This window comes from Caloenas nicobarica, chromosome 3 (assembly GCF_036013445.1).
Source record: "Caloenas nicobarica isolate bCalNic1 chromosome 3, bCalNic1.hap1, whole genome shotgun sequence".
Classification (NCBI taxonomy): domain Eukaryota; kingdom Metazoa; phylum Chordata; class Aves; order Columbiformes; family Columbidae; genus Caloenas; species Caloenas nicobarica.
In genome coordinates this window covers 65,336,200-65,357,563 of record NC_088247.1, presented here as the reverse complement: position 1 = coordinate 65,357,563, position 21,364 = coordinate 65,336,200, and the positions used below count along the sequence as shown (strand labels likewise).

At 39.2% G+C, this 21,364-nt stretch overlaps 1 protein-coding gene across 5 annotated transcripts in view; it reads left to right on the top strand.

Moving 5' to 3' along the window:
* The window catches only part of ARID1B (AT-rich interaction domain 1B), a 330,284-nt gene that overhangs the window by 26,366 nt on the left and 282,554 nt on the right, over positions 1-21,364 (top strand). For all 5 annotated transcript variants that reach the window (XM_065630702.1, XM_065630699.1, XM_065630700.1 and 2 more), the window contains exon 2: positions 7,038-7,229. In XM_065630702.1, coding sequence (XP_065486774.1) covers positions 7,038-7,229 — 192 coding nt within the window. The remainder of the gene's footprint in view (positions 1-7,037; positions 7,230-21,364) is intronic.

Here is a 21,364-nt window from a genome sequence, read left to right as displayed (position 1 = left end):
GGTTGTGTTAAAGAGGACTCAGAAGAAAACCGGAAAACAGGCATATAAATGTCCTTATCCCCCACGCCCAGAGACAGTTTTTTGTATAATTGTTTGTTAATGTTCTAGTGGAGACATAGTTGATTTTTTGGTTGGGTATAGCTTTGACTTTCTCCTCTTCTCCTTTTTAATTATGTACTTTCTGATTTGAGTGGGAAATTATCTTTACAATGTCTCTCTGCAGCTGAAATCAGACAGTATGTAGAGCCTTTAAGACAAGGAAAATTGATATTATTGTTAAATCTCTGCTAGTATATGCTGCTTCATTCACTGGATTTTCCCTCATCATAGGCATACGTTGAACTTGGCTCTTTGTTTTTGCTTATTTCTTGTTGCGTTTGTGCAATGGACTTTTTAAAGTTTTAATAAAGCACAGACAGCAGAATTCCTATTTTTAAAAAAGTGTGTTTGCTAGTCACTCTCAGATTTTAATATTAATGCAAGTTTTAATGCTATACGTTAATACGTTTTTAATAGTTGTTCGCATCTTTCTTAAAAGGATATTTAAAACACACGTAATGAGTTGTGTTTTGATACTCACGCTTTTGTTGTGTAAAAACGTTGGCTGAGGAGTCCTTGTACATGTTCATACAAATGATGACATTATATAGGAATGGATTATCTTTTCCCCAGTTGCGTCCTTATGCCAGCTGTGTCATTGTATTACAGTGAATACTTGTGATTATCTCTAGTGATAAATTTGTGACTTGGTGCCTGACCTAGAGCTGAGAGCTCCATGCCCATCTTTCTTGGAATGTCAGTAGCTGATTGTCAGCTGTCTTTATTATGAGGTTTCAAGGCTTTGGTATTAATAAAGAGACACTTTTTTAATACGGAGACAGAAGCTTTGGCTGCAGATCAACAAATAAACAAAGAGTTATTGTACTCAGTAGCTCTAGGAGTTTGAGGGCAATCCTACTTGAGAGTGTTGAGTTCATGTTGTTTTGTCGTAGGCGCAAATGGTGTAGCATTAGTTGTTGGGATGTGCTGTGGCTTATAGTCTCTGTAAATTGCAGCATTTGCTGTTGTCAGACAAACCAATACTTTCAGGTTTTTTGTTTAAACAAACAAAAAAGCACACTTTCACTTGAGTAGTTATATCATGTGAATACTCTTGTCTTGTAGTGAATTGCTCTGTCTGCCTTGTCTAAGAGCTCTGGCGTCACATCTGAATCCCACTGCGACCTTTGTTCTTTGTAGTATCTTTAAAGGGCTAAGTTACATTTTGGGACTGTGACCAGTGTTGTTCATATTGATAAATGTCTTTCAAATAAAGATTTTGGTTGTTAGATGTGAAGCATACATTTATAACTTTTATAACGCATATATAATGCATACGTAACAGCAGTAATGTCTCAAAAGGAAGAGCTGATACATCTTGGTCAGACTGCTGCTCAAGTTATTCTGATGTGCATCCTGCCTCAGATCTTACTGGACACGAGATACCCAGCAAACTGCTGGTTAAAAAGATGAGAGAAAATGGTAGTGTGGTTTTCCCTCTCACTTTAGAAGAGGTAAAATTGAATCTCCAGGTACTTCAGGGTGAGGTGATTTGATTGTTTTGGCTAGGAAGAGAGCAGAAGTGGTGGTGATACTGAGTTTACAAGTGGATGTAGAATATTAATTTTTCCTGTTCTGCTTGTGGCAGGGATGCTGAGTTTATGCATTCTTCTACACAAAACATTGCAAAAAGGAGCAGGTAACAGAAAAAGGTTGTCAGTTACTATTTGTAGGCAGTGTAGGCTTTTTTTTTTTTCTTTTAATGGTTGAACTGTCAATCTGAAGACTGGGAATGAAACCTTGGCCCTGTTGCAATCATTAGCAAACCTTCTGTTGGGTGTTTTAATGCACTCACAAGGTGCATAACAGGCAAGGACTCTTATGAAATGCTCTGTTCTTACAAAGCCTGATAGTACATGTGCAAATGAATCTGATACTGACACAAGATAGGCACTGTAATAAAGGGGTTATAAATTATAATAGTACTGTGGACTGAAGCAAAGAATAAGACTGAGGTATTTTGAGGAACTGCAGGTCTATGCAAAGTTCAAGTTAAATGTAGCAAGTTGAAGAGGAGGTGCAGAATCAGAAGTAAAAGGCTGAATCCATTCAGGCTTGCCTGGCAGAATATGGAGTAAAAATACGCAGTAAAAATACCATGAGCAAACATTAGCTAAATTGGTGAAAAGTTAATGTGTATTTTGGGAGTAAAATAGCACTAGAAAAGAATTGGACCCCTCTGTAAAGGGAGGTGAAGGAAATAAATGGAGATTGATAACAGCAATGAAACTAAAATAAAATTGTAAAAGTAATTAAAACTTTATAGTACAGTATGTAAAGAATTAAGTAAAGGCATGGAAGGTGCCATCATCCATTCATGGATGTACATGCCCACTGGGTTTTAGAATGTGATGCAGTTACAGCAATGCTGTCATTTTCACTAAGTGTTAGGGAGCAGGCGTGGAGGGGTTGGTTGTTGGTCCCTACAACATGACGAAGTTAATACTTGTAATCGTCCTGTCACCAAAACTTGTGTTTGAAAACTGTTGGGACCAATGTTAAAGAAAATATTTGAACTTAATAAATGTTAAGGGAACCTTCAGATAAGATTATAATACATATTTTTCAAGCACCAACTCCTCCTAAATAACTTTTGAAAATGTGGATGAAAGAAAGCCTATAAAAATGAAACTTTAAGCTTAAAAGAATACTAAAGCTGAAAACTGTGCATGTGTTTAAGTTGGGAAAAGTTGTAATTACATTTTTACCTCCACTGTATGTGAGACATCGTACTGGATGAGCAGCTGTTTTTTCTTTCTGTTAAGTGTATGGCTCCAGGTCTTTCCCACCGTATGCTGTTCGGAAGACAAAATTTGTTCTTTTGTTACAGAGTTTTCCATAGTGTTGATCATGGTCATATTAAATTCTAAAATCACCTTTCCAGTGAAGAGATTTTTTTTTTTTCCCCTCCATTTTTACAGTTGGGAACTGAGGCATTGCTGTGGGAAGTTTAAGTGGCCTGTTTATGATGGCTGTAGGCTAAATTTTCTGGAACATACAGCTTCTGAAAACACCTTCAAAGCACACCTCGTCAAATTAAAAAGTAGTCACAGCTGCAGATGTGCAGCATTTTCTGCAATTTGTATCCCATTATTTCAAATCAGGAAATGAGGAATGCATTGAGTTGGTAAATTTTGAAAATTTTTTTGTTTTAGTGAAAAACTGTAGCAGATACAGGGGTGGACTCCAGTTCTGCCTGAGCTGCATACAGCTGTCTTAATGGTGAGACCATGTTCTGCTTCACCCACCGGCCACGCGGCGAGTGATGTGTTGGGTCCTGTAGCACCCAACAGCCCCTTCACTGCACTGCTGCCCACAGGTCCCTCCAGCGGGGGACAAAAGTGTGACCCCGTATTTGAAGACTGATGCAGTTATATCTCTGAAGGAGACATGTTTAATGTTGCAAGGGCAAACTTAATTCCGACAGCTCTAGCTTCTGGAGTGATAACGGCTCTTAAACCTGGGGAAGAGCTTGCTGTTGGGCTTTGTTTTGTCTTGCATAAATGTGATGACAGCCACTGAGTCCCTGTGCAGATGATCAGGATCTGATCTGAAGGGAGTCAGGGATGGCTGTGGTGAGTTGCCACCCCTCCATAGGGACCGGCCAGTGCATGGGATGAGATGTGCTTCTGCACTGGGTCTGTCTTCTCCAGCCCTAAGGATGGTCAGAGTGCTCTTCTGTCCTGTTTGTTCTGTCCCCGAGACCTCAGTGGGAGTGGGAACAGGCAGCATGGGCAGCCGGGATAGATCTCTTGGGGTTGTCCCAGTAATTCACCTGGGCATATTCACCGCTCTCATAGTCTCGTCCTCCCATATTCAGTATCTCCAGTCCTTGATCCTGATGCCTCAATTGCAGTGGGCACAGCGAATTCTGAGTATGCCCATGTCCCTTGCTCCTCGTACCCCGTGACCACAGCCCCCTTGGTTTCAGCGTTGTGTGGGTCACTTGCATACTGGGGTTACAGCAATATCTCGGGCTCTTTATCCCTCCACCTTTCTGAAGTGGAGGGATGTCACTTGCATACTGGGGTTACAGCAATATCTCGGGCTCTTTATCCCTCCACCTTTCTGAAGTGGAGGGATGTCACCTGAGGGAAAGAGGAGCCACTGTCCTGGAGGGGACAAGGGGAAGCAAAGAGACAGCAGGCTGATGAGAAGAAGGAAAGGAAGGATGAAGCGACAGTGAGGCTCACTCTCCTAACACACACACACACACACACACACACAAACCTAGGTCACTAGTCTGGAGGACAGAGACTCTTCAGCCTGTGTCCATGTCCATTCCTGACCTTGTTTCTTCTCCTTCCCTTCAACTCTTCCTGCCTCACTTCTGTCTCTGTTGCTTTTTTTAACCCATTGTCCTTCTTTCTTTGTCCGGCAAATTTGAGGCCACCTCCATCTACCTTGTAAATCCTCTGATGAAGCCACGTGTGTGCTTCCATTTCTTCCTTCCATGTTCCTCATGGTCTGGTGATGTTCAGGTGCTCTCTCTTGACAAGGGTGCACACCTTGCTGTTCCTGAACACCTAGTGTCACCCTGGCAAATTAAAAGCATGGTACTCGAGGTATTTTTACGTGTTTCATGTAAGAACATAAACGATGTATTTTTCTGTGACCTCATTCTAAGACATAGCTGAGCTGTTTCTGCTGAATTTTCCAGAGAATTTCAGCCTCAGGCATACATATGGCCTGGAAAATTTCAGCCTAAATGCTTGAAGTTTGGCAAAGTTTATATGCAGCTGAAAGTAGTCTTAGTAGTGGCCAGTGTCAGACGGTGTTAGCTGCGTAGCTATCTGCATTGTTTACAATTATATTTAAGTATTGGATGCAGAACAGAAAGTATTATGCTCCAGATTAATTAAAATTAAATTTGAGTCAATGTTGCTGTGTTGGAGTTGAGACCTGGAAATAACCCCCTGAAACAGAAAATGGTGGCACTGAACAGTGCTGTTTGGCTTCATGAGGATCTCACGAAGGAAACTCAAGACTTGCGTTGAACAAGGATTTATATTTGAGAAGATCAATATGACAGGTGATGCACAAGATGAACATTAAAACACAGAAATAAACATAGATAAAGTATGTTGGTCTGAGGATGATATTTATTTTGGTCTGAGGACGATATTTATTCTACTGGGACCCCATAAGTAGGAATCTCTAGTGACCATTTGCCGAACCTTCGCGTTTATGTTCTTCTGAGTTAAAAGTGTGTTGAGAGTGCATGACAGCCTTAAAAAAAAAAAAAAAAAAAAAAAAAAAAAAAAAAGCTGTTGTTATGGGTCAGATGGCCTGGAGGGTTTGGGGAACCATTGATTTTGAAAAGTGTGAAATATAAGTAGTAAATTACACAGGGACATTTAGTGGTGAAAAATAGAAACTTCTGATCTGGCCACGAAGAAGCCACATAATAAAGGGAAAATTGCTGACTAATACTAACCCCAAATTAGAAATGAATGTGCAGTTTGTTACGGTGTCAGAAAACGGCAGTCCTCTTTTGAAGTGAATGGAGGTGTCGTTGGAGGAGGAGAGAGTTATCATCTCTATCTCATCTGGTGTCGTGTATCCACATTCAGAATTCTTTATTCGTCTTGGGTGACATTCCTGGCAAATCACTATTGGTAAGGATGGGGAGAGCCAGTGATAAAAGTTAGGAGGTTTGAGTTTTTTACTTGCAGGAAGGAGCAAGAACAATACACAATGGTTTGTTAAACAGTGACTTCTTTGGAGAGTACATACTTTGTATGTATAGGGAGAAAAGCCATAGTGTGTTAGTACTACAAACAGCAATAATGAGAAGGAACAGGGATGGGAAGGGGGGAATTTAATTTCTTGTTGTAATAACTATTACGTCAGAATATAATCACCAAAAAGGACTTGCAGAAGCTGTGTTACATAGCAGGCTTTAAAATGAAGCTGGTCAGCAGTACACTGTAGGAAAACAGCTACAAAATGTGCTACAGGAAAGAATCCTGCTCCTGGCAGGAGGGTGGGCTGGCAGGGTGAATTAATAGGTCTTTTTCCCTGGGAGGAGGTGGCGGGGGGGATGTGTCTCTCTCATGAAGGTGAGATTGCAATAGGCTTTTTAAAAGCTTTTTTCCCCCCCTTTTGTGAATGTAACTGGCACTCAGGAATTAAAAAATGGATGTCATATTAACAATGCAGTGCTGCGCTTGACAAAATATGATATTTTTTCTGGTTCAGTTAGTCCTCAGTAATAAAACATGAGAGTAATACCACACAATGGTTGACACCTGTCTTGAAACTGTTACGGTGCTTGGTAAGTGCTGCCAAAAAGTCTAAAAATAAAACTTCTCTCCCCTCCCCCTCCGTCGGTGATTGCAGTTTGGATTTTCTAAGGTCTGTTAAAGAGGCAAATAAACTTTCATGTAAAATGTGGGTTATGGTTTGCCTTTTGATATGGAAATTTATTAATGCACGTGATAGTGATATGAAAATGTTGAAATACAGTGTGTTCTTGGAAACTTTATTTTCTTTCCACTTACCCTTTTTTCGAGGGAGGAAAACAGAGGTTTTCTCAAGGTTAAATGGCTTGTCCACTGCTTGTGTGTCTCTTGATAGACATGGTTTTATGTTTAACCATCAAAGTCAGTGATGCTAATCAGTTTACAACAATATACTTGATTATTTCTTAAGCTGAAATTTATTGGGCAGTTTTTCTGCGTCTTCTGTAGGTAAGAGAACATTGAGTGCAATTTTCTTTTTTTAAATGCAATGGAAGTACCGAACTTGCCATTCAAAACCTCATCTAATTAATGTGAGAACCAGAGTATGGCACTTCGTTTGTATGTCAAGTCAATATTTGATGTATAAAGCATTGAGAAAAGACACGTACGTTTTGCTGGCGGTGAGCGTGACTATTCTGACCTTTTCCTCTCCGTATTTAACGTATGCATTTCTGCGCTTGTGTTTCGCCACAGGGCAGTCCGATGGATCCCATGGTGATGAAGAGGCCCCAGCTGTACGGCCTGGGCAACAACCCTCACTCGCAGGCCCAGCCCAGCAGCCCCTACCCCGGGCAGCCCTACGGCCACCCCGGCCCCCAGCGCTACCCGCTGGGGATGCAGGGCCGGGCCCCCGCCATGGCCGGGATGCAGTATCCGCAGCAACAGGTCGGTGCAGGTTCGCTCCGCGCCCCTTCGCTTTCCCACCTCCCCTTCCCTTCCCCTCCCTCCTGACCCTGCTGTCCTACCGAGGGTGCGAGAGAAAAAAATTCAGAAAGAAGCGTCGCTCGTTGCAGGAGGAGGGTGAAGGACTGTTTTGAAAGTAAATATATTGCGGTGGCGGCGTAATGTTTTCTGAAACCCCATGCAGTCAGAAGAAAGTTTGCTTTGTTGCTGGTATCTTTTTGGAGAGAGAAGTATGTCAGTCGCCATCAGTTTTCTTTTTTTTTCCAGCTGACACCATTTGCCTTGTATGTGTGTGTATATATATATATATTTTTTTTTTTAAATTCTTTTTCTTTTAGGCTTAAATACACTTAAATGTAAGATGAAAACCTAGAGCTGACATTAGTGTAGTGAGACTAGTGTTGTCCAGTGCATATGAAAGTGTTACATATTTACATCAGCTGTTTTTTGTTGTAGTGTGAATTTTTTGTTTTGTTTGGGGGTTTTTTTGCTTGTTGTAGTCGGCTTTTTTTTTTTTTTTTCCTTTCTTCTTCTCCTCCTTTTGGTAGGAGCCTGCAGCTTTGCTTTTTTTTTTTTTTTTCCCCCTGCTCTTTTAAAGTCAGGATTTTTTTTTTTACACGGAGATGTAAGACTTTCCTTTTATCTACTTGGATTTTACTGTCGATGGTGACGACTTCTGCCTTTTTCCAAGCCTTTTAAAGATCAATCCCAATGTTTGTACCACATACTAAGGAAGATACAGTAGTTTTCTAGAGGGGAGGATAAACCGAAGTTATCAAGAAGTTATGTTTTACTAATTTTTTAAAAAAATTAGTAATGTGAGTGTAGGCAAATGGGAGCTCTGTACTTTGTTGTGAGCACAACAGAGCAATAACTTTATCATTAATGGGAAGGAACATTTGTTTTGTACAACTGACTGGTTGCAGGTTAGCTTTTTTTGTCATTTTTTGTTAAATATAGAGAAGAAAAGAAAATTTTGGACTCAGTGGCAGATAGGTGCCTGGCTAATTCATGTTATCACCCATCCACCAGGACAAGATGTTAATCAGGCGGTTAATTAAATAACAGTTTCGAATATAGTAGTTGAGTGAATAGTGCCATTATCAATAGTCTTCATTTTTATTATTTTTTGTTGTTAAATAGATACTTACAAGTAAGGAAGAGATTGTTTTGTGTAGAAATGTCAATGTACTTGGTTGCTAGATTCAAACAGCAAATGTTTTGTCAGCTGTAAAAAGAGGAGAAATTGAAAAAAGGAGGCTTTATTTTTCTCTGTGTGGCTGTAGCCATATGAAGTTATTAAAACATATTTTTAATTTTAAAATGAGTTATTCTGCGTTATGTGGAGATGAGTGTTGAATTTTCACTTCATTTGCTAATTGCTTGATAATTGTAAATTACCCGTCGGCAGGCAGTGACCTGGCACAGCGATTGGCTGCCGGCCCTATCCGTCTTCTCACAGCATTAATATAATTGGCTGAGCAGCAGCACAGTTCTGAGCACTAATGCTCTTTGGGGAAAAAGTGAGAGGATAATTATGACATTGAATTTTTATTGAACGGACATCACCACCTAGGCATGATTTTGTTTTGGACAGCCTCCAAAGCTTCGTGTGTTTGGTTTGTGAACCTCTAATGATCTGAATCCAGTTCTTTTCATATTGCTCGTATATTACCACCTTTCTACAAAGGATTAAAATGCAGGAATGCAGGTTTGTAAATTGAATTGCCAACTTACCAGCTGAGTGGTAAGTTGTCTTTGGCACAGGATGCCACAGTTTGATTCCTGGCTGGATTTTTACTCCTGTGACATGAATATTAAATAAGGAGAGCCTAGCTATGCTTGTTAAAATTGGCTGTGTAGCATATACCTACTTCTAGATATAATGTATATAAAATAAGTAATATTGCCAGAAGTTTCAGAAGATGAATCTCAGCACTTTCTGAAAATTGAAGTCCTTTACAGTGTCACATTTAATTTATCAAAAGCGCAAGGCACTTGCAAATACTTGATCAGTTAAAAATACCGGGCCTTAAACACATACAGTGCTCGGATTTAAGTCTTGTACAGAGGGAGCACTGGGTAGATGCATTATGAGGGTGGAAGTGCCACACTGTAGGAAGGGTGGGAAACAGCAATTGGAAAGGTTGTTCTTATTTTAAGTTAGTCTGTTGTTGCCCAAAGATAGATGAGGGTGTCAGTTCTGTTTCCTTGGATGAAACGAGCAGACTTTTTGTTAGACTGTGAAAACTTTGGAATTTTGAAGAAGACCTTGAAATGCTAAGTCTGGCTCTTTGTCAGCGAGTGTTGTGGCTTGAGGTTAGAACTATGGGACTTGACAGATTTTAACTTGCAGGCTCTGCTGCAGGATGCTGCAAATGAAGAAATAAAGATGAAAAACAACACCCTAAAAATGCAGCTAAAATTAATGGAAATGGTAGAAAAATTGCCTAGATGTAGGTAGCTGGTCTGTGTCACGTTCCAGCCTGCAGCCCAGAGGTGGAGGAGGGAGCTCGTGGGAAGGGAGGCCTCTGGCATAAGCACTGAAAGATTAAAGAGGATGAAAAAGATGAAATGTTATCAGGTGCAGTCATTCTACATATCTGCAGCATGGGTGTCAAGCACAGCCTGCTAACCCGTTGAAAAAGTGGTATCTGTGTAATGCTGCAGACATCCTCTTACAACTGCTCTTTGGTCTAGGCGTGCTTGATACCAAACAGGAAGGTGCAAATAAAACTTCAAATTTTCTTAACGTTCCATGTGGAAATGGCAGGATGTTGAAGAGAGTACAGAAGGTAGGGGGTATGTGCTGTGACATGGCTGCAAAGGGTGCTGTAAAGAGAGAAACCAGATCTAAGCATTTGAGCTTGGAACTCATCTCTCATGAATTACGATGACGAGCCCCAGAACAAAACACTAAGCCTTATATAAGGAGCAAAATTTGAAATGCAGACAGTCTTTTTGTATTACTCACTAATATAGCCAGAGATAAAGGGGTTGAGATATATACATAGGCATGTGGGAAAGAGAGGTAAAAGTGTGATGAAGCTAATGGTAATCTGAGGTTTGCTTTTCTTCTCCAGTGCTTGACAACAGAGATCCAGATTTATCAAGTGGAGATGGGTGATAGCTTGTCGTGACAAAATGCTAAGCAATTTGAAGAATGCTGCAGCATTTTGCTAGATTTTAAGGGCATGTTCGGTTAAGTCAGTGTGAGTCAAATAAATATATAAAGCATTTGGACTGATTTGTGCAAAATTGTCTTAATGGGTTAGGAGATCAAAAATCAAATTGATGTGCACCTGTATAAAAGGGGAAGTACAAGAAAGGAAAGTGCTACTAAAAGAGTCATATACTAAATTTATAGGATTGCAGACTTAACAGTTTATGTCTCTTTTGTCAGTAGGAATAGATAGGTATGGTGAATGAATTACTTGTGAAGAGATTTTCATGTTGTTAGGAAACTGTTGGGGTTTTGTCTCTTTTTCTGTCCTCTTTCAGTGGGAGGGGAGGGGAAGGAGCCAAGGGAAAGCTGGGACCAGGTTGACCTGTGCCTATGTTGTCAGTTTTCAACATGATCGAAACACAAGTTGTAGCAAGGCTGGTGTTTGCATCCCAAGGTTTTAAAATGCTGGTCTTGCATGTGAGTATTAATACTGCCATCTCATAATCTCGTGTACTCTCTCTCCTGGTTTGCATGGGATGAATGTAATTTTAGGATTACTAGTGCTCCTCACCCAGGACTTCAGGGAGATCGCAGTGCACATGTAAAAAAGAGGAAGCAGAAAAACGTACTTTCAGGTTTAACTTCCAGTTTCTAATCTCGTAGATATTCCTTGGAATTAAAAGAGAGGTAATGTCAAAATTGAAAAGCCTAATATGCAGGAGTACTTAGCACCTGCAAACTTCAGGCTTGATTTTGCAATACATTTCACTATAACATGAGTAATAAGATCTGATTATAAAGGCAATAATTTCCTTTTTGCTTTTCTCCCTCTACTCCTTTTGGACCTCAAGCTAGCGATAATGTCCTAGTCAGCTTCTGGCTTTGGTTCGAATGCCTCGTCAAAGTGTTTTTGTGTGTTAGTGCTGTAGGAAAGCCTTCTGCTACTTTGTAAAAAGATTTTTCCTAAAACTGGAAATACCTTGGTGTACCTATGAAAATAAGTGTGGTTTGGTTTTTTTCTGCCACTGTCTGATGGTGTTACTTTTCATGTTACTGTTATGTAATACTTTATTTTGTGCTGAATTTCATTAAGCTTAAAAATCAGCTCCTTGAAATACCCATGTATAGGTTTCAGAAGTTTTCAGCAAAGTCTGAAGGTTTGGATTTATGAACATGTCTGAAAGAATTGAATGGTGTGATGTGCCTGTTTAATCAGATGATCATTGCCTAATTGATTTTTTTAGGATGCATTAAAATTTCTTGTGTACTTGATGGACTGGAACAACAACTTATTGTGTCAATAGGATCATGTTGCTATAATGCATAGCAAATTCTTTGTGAAGGATAGTTGTGTGAATATATACAATAGCCATTCATGATGGCTGTTTAAATTGGAGTATTTCAGTACTTTTTCATTTCAATACTGATCATGCAGTTGTCTTAGTGCTTTGAGCCTGCTTGCAGTAACTCAGTTACGAGGCTGGAGCCTCAATCTATTCTTTCTCCCTTTTTTGCTATAGAAATACTATAAGATGAAAGGGCGCTAATCTTTTGTTCCTTTAACAGTTTTTATAGTCTTGATTTGCAGAATTAAAAAATCAACATTGTCAGTGTCCTCATCGTTTCAAGAGTGAAACTGTAAATATTCAGAGAAACATTTTTTTCCTTTTTTTCCTCTTTATATAAAAGTACAGATTATTTTCAGGATTAAAGAAAATATGCTGCTTTTTTTTTTGTCTTATGTGGCAATGTTTTTTTAAAGAGGCAGAGAAGTTGTAAAACCTCTGAGAATGTTCAGCAAGGATTTATTGTAATGGAAATTGCAAGTCAACCAGCACTATAGCAGCACCGATGTGATTACCTCATTTAGGAAAGGCTTTACAGTGCCCATATTGGGTAATGTCCCAGATTGGAAATCTCAAATTTATGCCAAAGAAATCAATTGGCTGTTGGCTTGGCAGGTAGAGTTTTAAAGCTAGCAAACACAAATATGTGTTCTACTAGGTGGCTGGTCGTGTGTTAGTTTCTGAAATAATCTTAATTTTAGAAGATTGCGTTACGCTAAGAAGTTGAGGCTTTCTGTAATGTTTTGCTCTGAACTGTTAACTTAAAATGTAGCGTATCCATACAGTGAATACTAGTCAAGTGGTAACATTTGTCTTCTGTGTGTATAATTGCTCTCACCAGCTAGAGAGTATGGTGTAGATTGCAATTTTTTGTGCTTCTAAGCAGCTTTTAGCACAGTTGATGTTAGTGTTGGTTAAGGGAGCACACACAGAAGGTAAGCAAGTTTTAATTTCTTAGCTTATTTATTTTGCAAGAACAGAGTGAATCAGTGTGATCAAATCTCAAGAAAAGCGACCGGAAGACAAAACATTGAGACGTGTTGCTTTTTCTTGAAAATGGATAGATGCATTTCATGCACACACATAAAAAGGGAGTGTGAAGCTTTGATCAGTGTATGCTTCAAAAGTATGTTTTTCCAGTTTTTTGTTTGGTTTGCCTTGGTTTGGGTGAGGAGGAAGGGAATTTTTTTGCAGGGTGTTTGTGTTTTATTTTGGGTGTTTGTTTCTTTTGTTTATTTTGTTCTGCCTTTTCCCCCAGGCATTTAGTTAGAGTTCTCACTAGTAGATTATAGACCTTCTAAGTAATTCCTGGAAAGCAGACAGGTTAAAACTCTTAAGGATGAGTCTTTTCCCAAATTCCTCTTCAGTTAAAAACTTTAAAATAATTCCTCAGTAAAATTTTATTTGAATGATATATCTGCCATCCTCTTGAACTGCTATAAACTTCCATCAAAAAACCTCTGTCGATAAGTAGAAGAAATACTTCCTAAAGTTTTGAATACTTCCTTTAATGAATCAGAAAAAGGGATGAGAAGTTACAGCTATTTGTCTTCCTTGTAAGGTCACCTTCAAGAATGGATCTTTTGATGGTCAAGTGTTAATAAATGCAAAGAAAAGTTGCTGCTTTTTGTCATGTAAAGAAATGGGATTTTTAAATTTCAGATTTAGGAAAATGCTAAATACTGTGCTTGTGCAGACTGTAGGAAAATGTTTAGTGTGGTTCTTTCTTTTGGTTATACTAAGCCTCATTGACTAAATTGAAAAAAAAGGCTGCTACTTTAGTTCATGGCAGGATAAGGCTTTATGTTGTATTGTCTCCTTTAGAATTATCCCTTCTATTGAGTGTAATTCACTCTATAGAGGGAGGTGAGCACAGATTACAGATAATCACAGAATCAAATTTGACATAAGTTTGAGGTCTTTATGGTAGCTTAGCTCTTCATCTTAATGCCGGTCATCTGAGAATGTTTACCAAAGAAAATCCCTAAAGTAGCAGAATTGCATTATTATGGTAAATAGAAACATTTGAGTAGCTTCTATCATTTCTTTGAAACTGTGCAGAAAAAACGTAGGTTGAAAAGGAAAAAGAACTGATCCTTCAGCTGGTGAGAGAGTGCTTGGAAATGAGACAGGGTCGACATTTTTCTATGTTCAATTAGCATTTACTGAACATCAGTACACAGTAATTTTTACCTCCATCCTGGAGGTATGGCAGTCTACATTTGTATAGAAAATGCATAAGAATCATCAATGTACTATGCCAAATAAAATATATTTTCATTGCTGCTAAATGATTGTACTTCAGTTGGAATATTTAATAGATTTAATAGCTGTAATCACATTTGTTATTCTGCTTGGAAGTGGGGGCATGAGAGAGGAAAATATGCAAACCCTGTGTGTTGGTGTTCTGAAAAAGGTTGCTGTTAAGGAAGCAGCCTTTATTTTGTTGTTGAAAACTTGGTTTGCTGATGTATTAGCTGTCAGTCTACACGGGAGTTAGGTAGGAAATAGATTTTGGTGATCAGAAGAAGAGAACAGAGGGCCATTTGCTGCTTCACTAGGAAGACACAAAATCATTTACTTATGAACAGCTCATTTTAAATGGCAACAGGAGACATGAGTTTATTTACATTTGAAGTAAAATAAGCATATTTCTTTAAGAAAAGGCTGCTGCGTTACTCTGTTCAACAGCTGCCATGTAACGACTGTGCCAGAAGGGTTTTAAAGGATAGGTAAGGAATAATTATCTGTTACTCCTAATATTATGGTTATAGTAGTTTTCTGTTAATAATATTCATCAAAGAATAATTGGCACACCAAACTACTGAAACGACATCCAGACCATCATGTGTGCACACGTTAAGATTTCTGTAACCGTACTTTCTGTGATGGCCCCAAGGGGCAACTCAGTGTTTTTTTTCAAATCTTGGTATAGGTTTCTCAGAAGATACTATCAATTGTTTGTAAACTTGAACTTGCTCAGAGGAAGCAAGGGAGGTGTTAGAGTTTGCTTTTTTAAAAATAGGCACCGTGTTTCCCACAGCTGAAAATAGGGCTGAAGATAAGAAGGCAAAACCTGCCTGAAATTAGTGGGAAATTTGCTGTGACTTGAGTGGTGCTACGATTTCACTTGGGGGCCACGTGGCTGGGGTTGAGTGACTTGTCTTTGGTTGATAGCAACAGAGGCAGAATCAGCCCTCTAAGTGAATTGAAGAGAATTTCAGAATGAGACAGGTTAGTACCCTTCACTTTGGTGACCCTTGGGCTGAGTCAGGTGGCTTGTTTCTTGGAACAACAGACCTTTCAAAAAATATCTGATATTTCACCAGCTCAGGATTAGACTCCCATTGCTACCAGCAGCTAGCTATTTTTTATAAAAAAACCCCAAAAAACACGTAAGTTTTATGTTACGTTTAGTTTCAGCAAAACTTAAGTAAAAATTAGATTTACAGTAGCGTAGCAAGTACTGCAAAAAATCAAAAGCATTTTCCACACCTTTTTTATGTAGTTAGTCTTAAATGACGTGGGTCTCATACAGCGTAATCAAAGCTTGCTCAGCGACCTGCTTCAGTTTTGCATGTTTTATCACCTAAAACATCAAGACTTTAGTGGGAGTAAATGAGTTATAAAATCTTAAAAAAAAAAAAAAAGTTTAAGTCTATTAACATTTTCTGTAGGCTTTTTTTTTTCTATAACTCATGTTTGTTTATGTATTTGATTGCTCCTTATAACTATAGTAACTGAGGGCTTATAAAGATCCTAATGTAAATACTTTAAGCTTTTGGTGTTTTGTTGTTTTTCAAGACCGATGAAAGAAAGATTTCAGAACTTAAGGAATAACTTAAAGCTATAGCTCATGTAATTTTTGTAGGCTTTTATTCTGCTACCTTGGGTGACCCCATTTTGGGTGCTTCTCTGATACTGGTGCTTCTTATTCATTGCTTTGCCTAAAATAGAACAAATGTGTTAAATGCTTGCATCCTTGCTGGTAAGTATTTGATCTCTGAATCTGATAGTGTCTTTTGAGGGTGGGGAAGAGGAGCAAAGAGAAAATCAGTGTCTGTTTTATTTCGTTCTGCGCTCCATTCTTTTCCTCCTTTTCTGAACATTGTTTCATAGTAATGCTTTTTGCATTTGCTTATTAAAAAAAGGACACATAACAGTAATAATCAGTGACTGGACGATATTAGAAAGCGTATTTGAGTCTTATATTCAAAACACCTTTTGGAAAGTGAGTGAATTTGGCTTCGGCAAATATATCAAAGGGACAAATTACACTTGGTATTAGTTTGTTTCAAAGAAGAGTGCTGAAGAGATTTCTGTGTATTTCTTGGCAAACTGTAATATAAAACTTGTCTTTTAAGACAAGAGCCCAGTCAAAATAAACAAAGTTTATATAGCCACTTAGGAAGGATGATGTTTTAATTACAGAAGTGACATGGCTTATCTTGCATCTATGTGCATACCAGTGTTTTAAAGGCCACGTTGGCGAATACATGTTTTACAGGACAGGTTAGCAAAACCACCTTGTTCTTTTCACAGAACTGTCTCTGTCCTCGGACTGTTTTAGGCTGTGTAAGTGGTGCTCAGTGAAAACAAGTACGTAGGAGTCCGTGCGGGGTGAGAGCAGGCCAGGCTGGGGACCTCGGCTTGGGGCTCCCCCTGCCCCTGCTGAAGAACCCCCGCTCGCCTCTGCCCTCTGCCCGGCTTTCCCAGCTGGCAGGGCTGAAAATTGGTATGTGTTTTGGCTGTCCCACCCTACTGGAGAGTATTTAAAAGGACAGATGCAAATTGACTGGTTTTGTGTTTTTCATTGGTTTTTATTTTATTGCTGGTTGGCAAAATTGAAGAAAATCAGAGGCCAAGATATCCCCCTGCAGATTTGGGAAGTGTGTACTTAATAGATTTATGGCCCTTTTACATTCGGAAAGTTGTCCTAGAGAGGAAACTATTATTTCTAAAATGGACCTTGAGTTCTGCAGGAAATGATACTTTAGACCTTGCATTCACCAAGGAAAAAAAGCTTACCTGATATTGGAGAGAAGGCAGGTGGGTTTTCAGTCCTCTGAGGTGATGCTGTGAGAAACCCCATGTATCCTTCTCAAATAGAAGATTAAGTTTTATGACCTGAGTAAATTTGCAGTCTTGCAGCAAATGGTGAAGAGTAGATTTAGTAAATGCCAAGACTGTGTGGGTACTTGGCTTTTCCTTTTTTATTTTATACATTACAAGAAAAATAATGTTTTCTAATATTGCTTTAGGCCTATAACACAGGGGTTACAAGAGGAGCATAACCACAAAAAGTAATTGAGGAAATATCCAGGCAAAGAACAGATATACTTTGGGTGTGTTTGGAGTAGGCTCTTCTTTCTTCTTTCTCTCTTGTGTTTTGTCATCCCATTTTTGTCTTTCATATATATAGCTATCTAAAAATATGTTCCTGTTCTTGGCGTGTATTAAGATACTGTACAGAAGAACAAAAACCTGACTAAATATCAGAACCCTGTGTACGTGTGAGTTTCTGTGTTTTTACTGGAGTTGTTTTAGACTCGCTTGCAGGAATTCTGAAACTTCTGCTTTATGTAAAGCTGGGGTTTTTTTTAAGAAAAAAATAGTTTTTAGCTCAGAGGATAAAATTAGTTATTGTTATGAAACCTCGTTGTAAGGCTGTTGGTTATAAGAATATGGAAAGATGCACGCTGCATGTAGTGTTCTGCTTAGTGGAGAAAATATGTTTTTACTTGAAAAGCATTTTTTATATGTGGACCTGATCTTATGTATTCCCTTCCAGCCATAGGCAGGAATGACGATGACCTGAATACTTCCACATAATACATTTAAGTGTCTTCAAGATTTTTATAAGTACTTGCTGAGAGAAAGGAAAACATACTTTGGCACTTGTTAATCCTGTAGTAATAAAATGCTGCAAATGATAGCTTTTTAAATTCGTTGGGCATTTTTTGCAGTCTCAGAGGTGCAAAGTTTCACCAGATTGTTTGCCATTTTTAGTAGCATCTCAGAAAAAGGGAGGTGCAAAGTATTAAATACTAGAGTTTGTTAAAAGGCATGGGAAGGAGCAGGGGACTATTAGAGTAGAGAAGCAGGATCGGCAGTGCTAGTGCTGATTGTACAAGGAATCATCATCCACTTTCTGTATGTCAATAAAAATGCAGGAGAGCACCTTTCTTGACTCAGGGGTTGTTGAAAACATCAGTGCTGTCTTTTTTTGTAATACTCCTGTAGATGTTTTTGCACGAAGTGGTATCTGTCAGAGCTTGAAATATTCTTGCACAGTTCCCTTTGAACAGGTAGCACAGGACAAGTTCTAGCACATAGCTGCTTGACATGGGGCCGCCTACCGCGGGGTAGGAATGCCTTGCTTACTGAGCTGATGTGCTAAGAACTTTGCCAGTCATTTTGCCGATTACATACTGGGCTGTAAATAATTACTGAATTCCATTTTGAATCACGGCTTTTTCTTTTCTATTTTTCTCCCCTGTTAAAAGAAGACAATAGCAGTGGGAAATATTGAGGATGCTATAACAGTTTGTGATTAGCCTGGAGATATTTTTACAGCGAATCTAACATAAATCTGCACGTTTTTATTGCTATGCTGTCATTGTTTTTGGAATGCAATATTTGCTCTCCCTGTGTTGCTTCCAGTAGTACTGTTCATCTAGTAATGCACGTGGTGTGGAGTATGTCAAATTACAATTGAAAACAAATATTGTGAATGGCTCACCTAAAGCATGCAATGAGAATACTAAGACTTAATATCTTCCTTGAAGATATGCCTTTTTTGTTATTATTTTTATACAACTTGGCAAGAGATTGTAGCTGATATTTCAACTGTGGTTGAAAAAAGTGTAGCGTTGTTTTCATGCACTTGCTGGAGTTCTTTATGCTGTTAACATCTTGTTTTGGAAATTGAAATATGCAGACCCTGGAATGTGATATGCTGTGAAAATCCCAATTGTGCTGAAAAAGGTAGAATGAATTGGGTGATAGGGCCCCTTGAAAGGATGTGAATTCACTCTTGTCCCATAATTTTTCCTGTGGTTGAAGTCAGTGTGCTTATTGGAGCAAGCAACATACAACAGTTTATTTGTGTGCAGTTGCCTTGAGGGACTTTTCTTTTTTCCTTAAGATTTCCCTGTCTTGGGGCAACTTTCTCTGTTTAGCTGCAGCTGAAATGACCCTTGTAAATATTTTTGTTAGCTTGGGCAGAGGTGTATGTGCTTGCCCTTATTGCTGCGTTGATATTGTTAGTTACCCTATATTTGCTCATGGAAAAATAAATGACTAAAGGAAGCCTGAAACATTGTGCTGGATAGAGGTGTTAGGGATGCTTGGTCAGTCTTCTGTTTGCTTTCCCTTCTGGAGGAGGAAACTGTATTGCTGGGTGGCTCCCTTTGTGTTCAGGAACACCACCGCTAGCCATTAGCTCTCCTGTTGGTTTACATTATTATATATTTTTTTTTTAAGAGAAGTTTGCCTCAGGTTGTGCTATGCATGTTACTTTTGCCCTTAAAGCTGTAGTTTCATATGGGAGGCTCAGGAGGCTTCCTGCAGAGACCTGTCCCTCCTCAGACTTACGTAGGGGGAAAACTGCAGCGGTTGTGAGCTGATCTGTCTCAAAGGTCTCCCTTCTATTTGGGAGACAGTCCAGGTCAACGTAGTGACAGTAGGGCTGTGGAAAAATCTGGACCTGTGTCACAAAAAGTATGTCTTGATGCAGCAGTCATTTGGATGGAGATATGTTTCGATAAGTATTGAGAAAAGAGTTACCTGAAAATAAGCGTGCAAATGCAAATCTTAAAAACCAGATTATAATCTTTCTCCTGAGCGTGGCTGGTGACAATGTGTGACTGGGCACTGTGGTTTAATGTCTTCACCTGAACTTGACTCCTTGTCATACCTTTGGACACCTTACAGTACCACTAATTTAGAATGTGATACTTGCTGAAACCATGCTGCATGTTAAGCAGTGGCTTTTTTGCTGGTATAGAACAAAATGGTAGAGTATCTCAGAAATTTCAAGGTAGCAGAAATAAGTGGACTAAATCCATGCTAAAGGATTGAAGGACTTCAGAGTTATGGTGCTTGAATTGCTCCACTGGCCGGAAAATACACCTAGACAGGCTTTTTCTGACCTAAAGAAAGGAAAATATGGCTCACACTCGTGAGGCTGCTGAGACTCCCAGAAGATGATGTTGGTCATTCTCAATATGATGCTGGGACATTCCCAAGTCTAAGAACTTCCCATGAGATAGAAGAAAACCCACCTTTTCGATTTAGTGCAAGAAACCTAGCGCCCCCCTTTTCCATTTCTCCTGGCCCCCAGCCACATTTGGCTGTCCTGTCAGTCAGCTTTGGTGGAAGAATTCACATTAGTAAGGTAAGTGGCCACTAGTTGCCAGGAGGCTTTTAAAAGCCTCTTTATCCATTTGACGTGCTTGAAAAGCCTTTTTTCCCAATAAGGAGGACAGAAACAAAGATTCTGGAAGTGACCCGCTGGTGGGGTGAATAATTCAGTGTAGAAGCTGTGTTGGGGTTTTGGAGAAGCTGGTTATCGTCTGTGAAGGTAAGGGAGCGTGTGCTTTGGCTGGGCTCCCTCCAGTAGCCAGAGAGGCGATTTGCTGGGGGGCACTTTGGCTTGGGCGGTTGCAAGAGCTCTGAGCCGGGGCAAGGGGGGTGGAGGATAAGATTACAGGAACATACAGGCACACGTTGCCATCTAAATCTTGCTTTTGTGAACAAAAGTGATCAAGGTACTCTGACATGACAGGAGGGAAGAAAAAAACCCCACCCTTATTTAATTGCCTATACGCTAATGCTGGCAGCCAAGGTAATAAACAAGAGGAACTGAAATTTCTCATTTACGATTATAAATTTCATCTGCTTGGTATTACTTGAAATCTAGTGGGAAGCTTCACAGGATTGGAATGTTAAAATAAACGGTTATAACCTATTTAGAGAGAATTGAATGGGTAGAAGGGGAGGGAAAGTGGCGCTCTATATCAAGAGCGATATTATGTATTTCTGAATCACTGAGTACTCAAAAGCAAATGATATTAAATGCTTCTGAGTTACTGTCCTGACAGAGAAGGCAGGAGACGAGGGTACTAGCTAGTACCTGCTAGATACCAGTGAAATAAATTAGAAGCAGGATGACCAGTCCTTCAAGAATATTACTTGCAATGGAAAGTGAGAGGAACAGGGACTGAATGCCTTTTGCTGGCAGTATTGAAATCGTTATGAATTTCTATTAAAAACTGTGTAAGTGCAGGTGACAATTTGTCTGGAAAAGCATTGTATCTGACACTGAGGAATTCAAAGGCAGATGAAGAAGAACTGCGTAGAGAAATAAATTAGTGGGTTTTAGTTGTAAGGACCATGGCTTCATTTAACTGTTTTATGTGCAGAAATAATTGAGCTCAAATAAGCAACAACATAAAATCTATGACCATGGTTGTATAGAGATTGGTGGATATATTGCGTACACATACAAACACGTGTCTATTACTGTCAGAGACAGCAACACAAATATGGGAATGGTCATAAGCTAAATGGGTTGGAAGGAATTTTTTTTTTTCTATAGATGG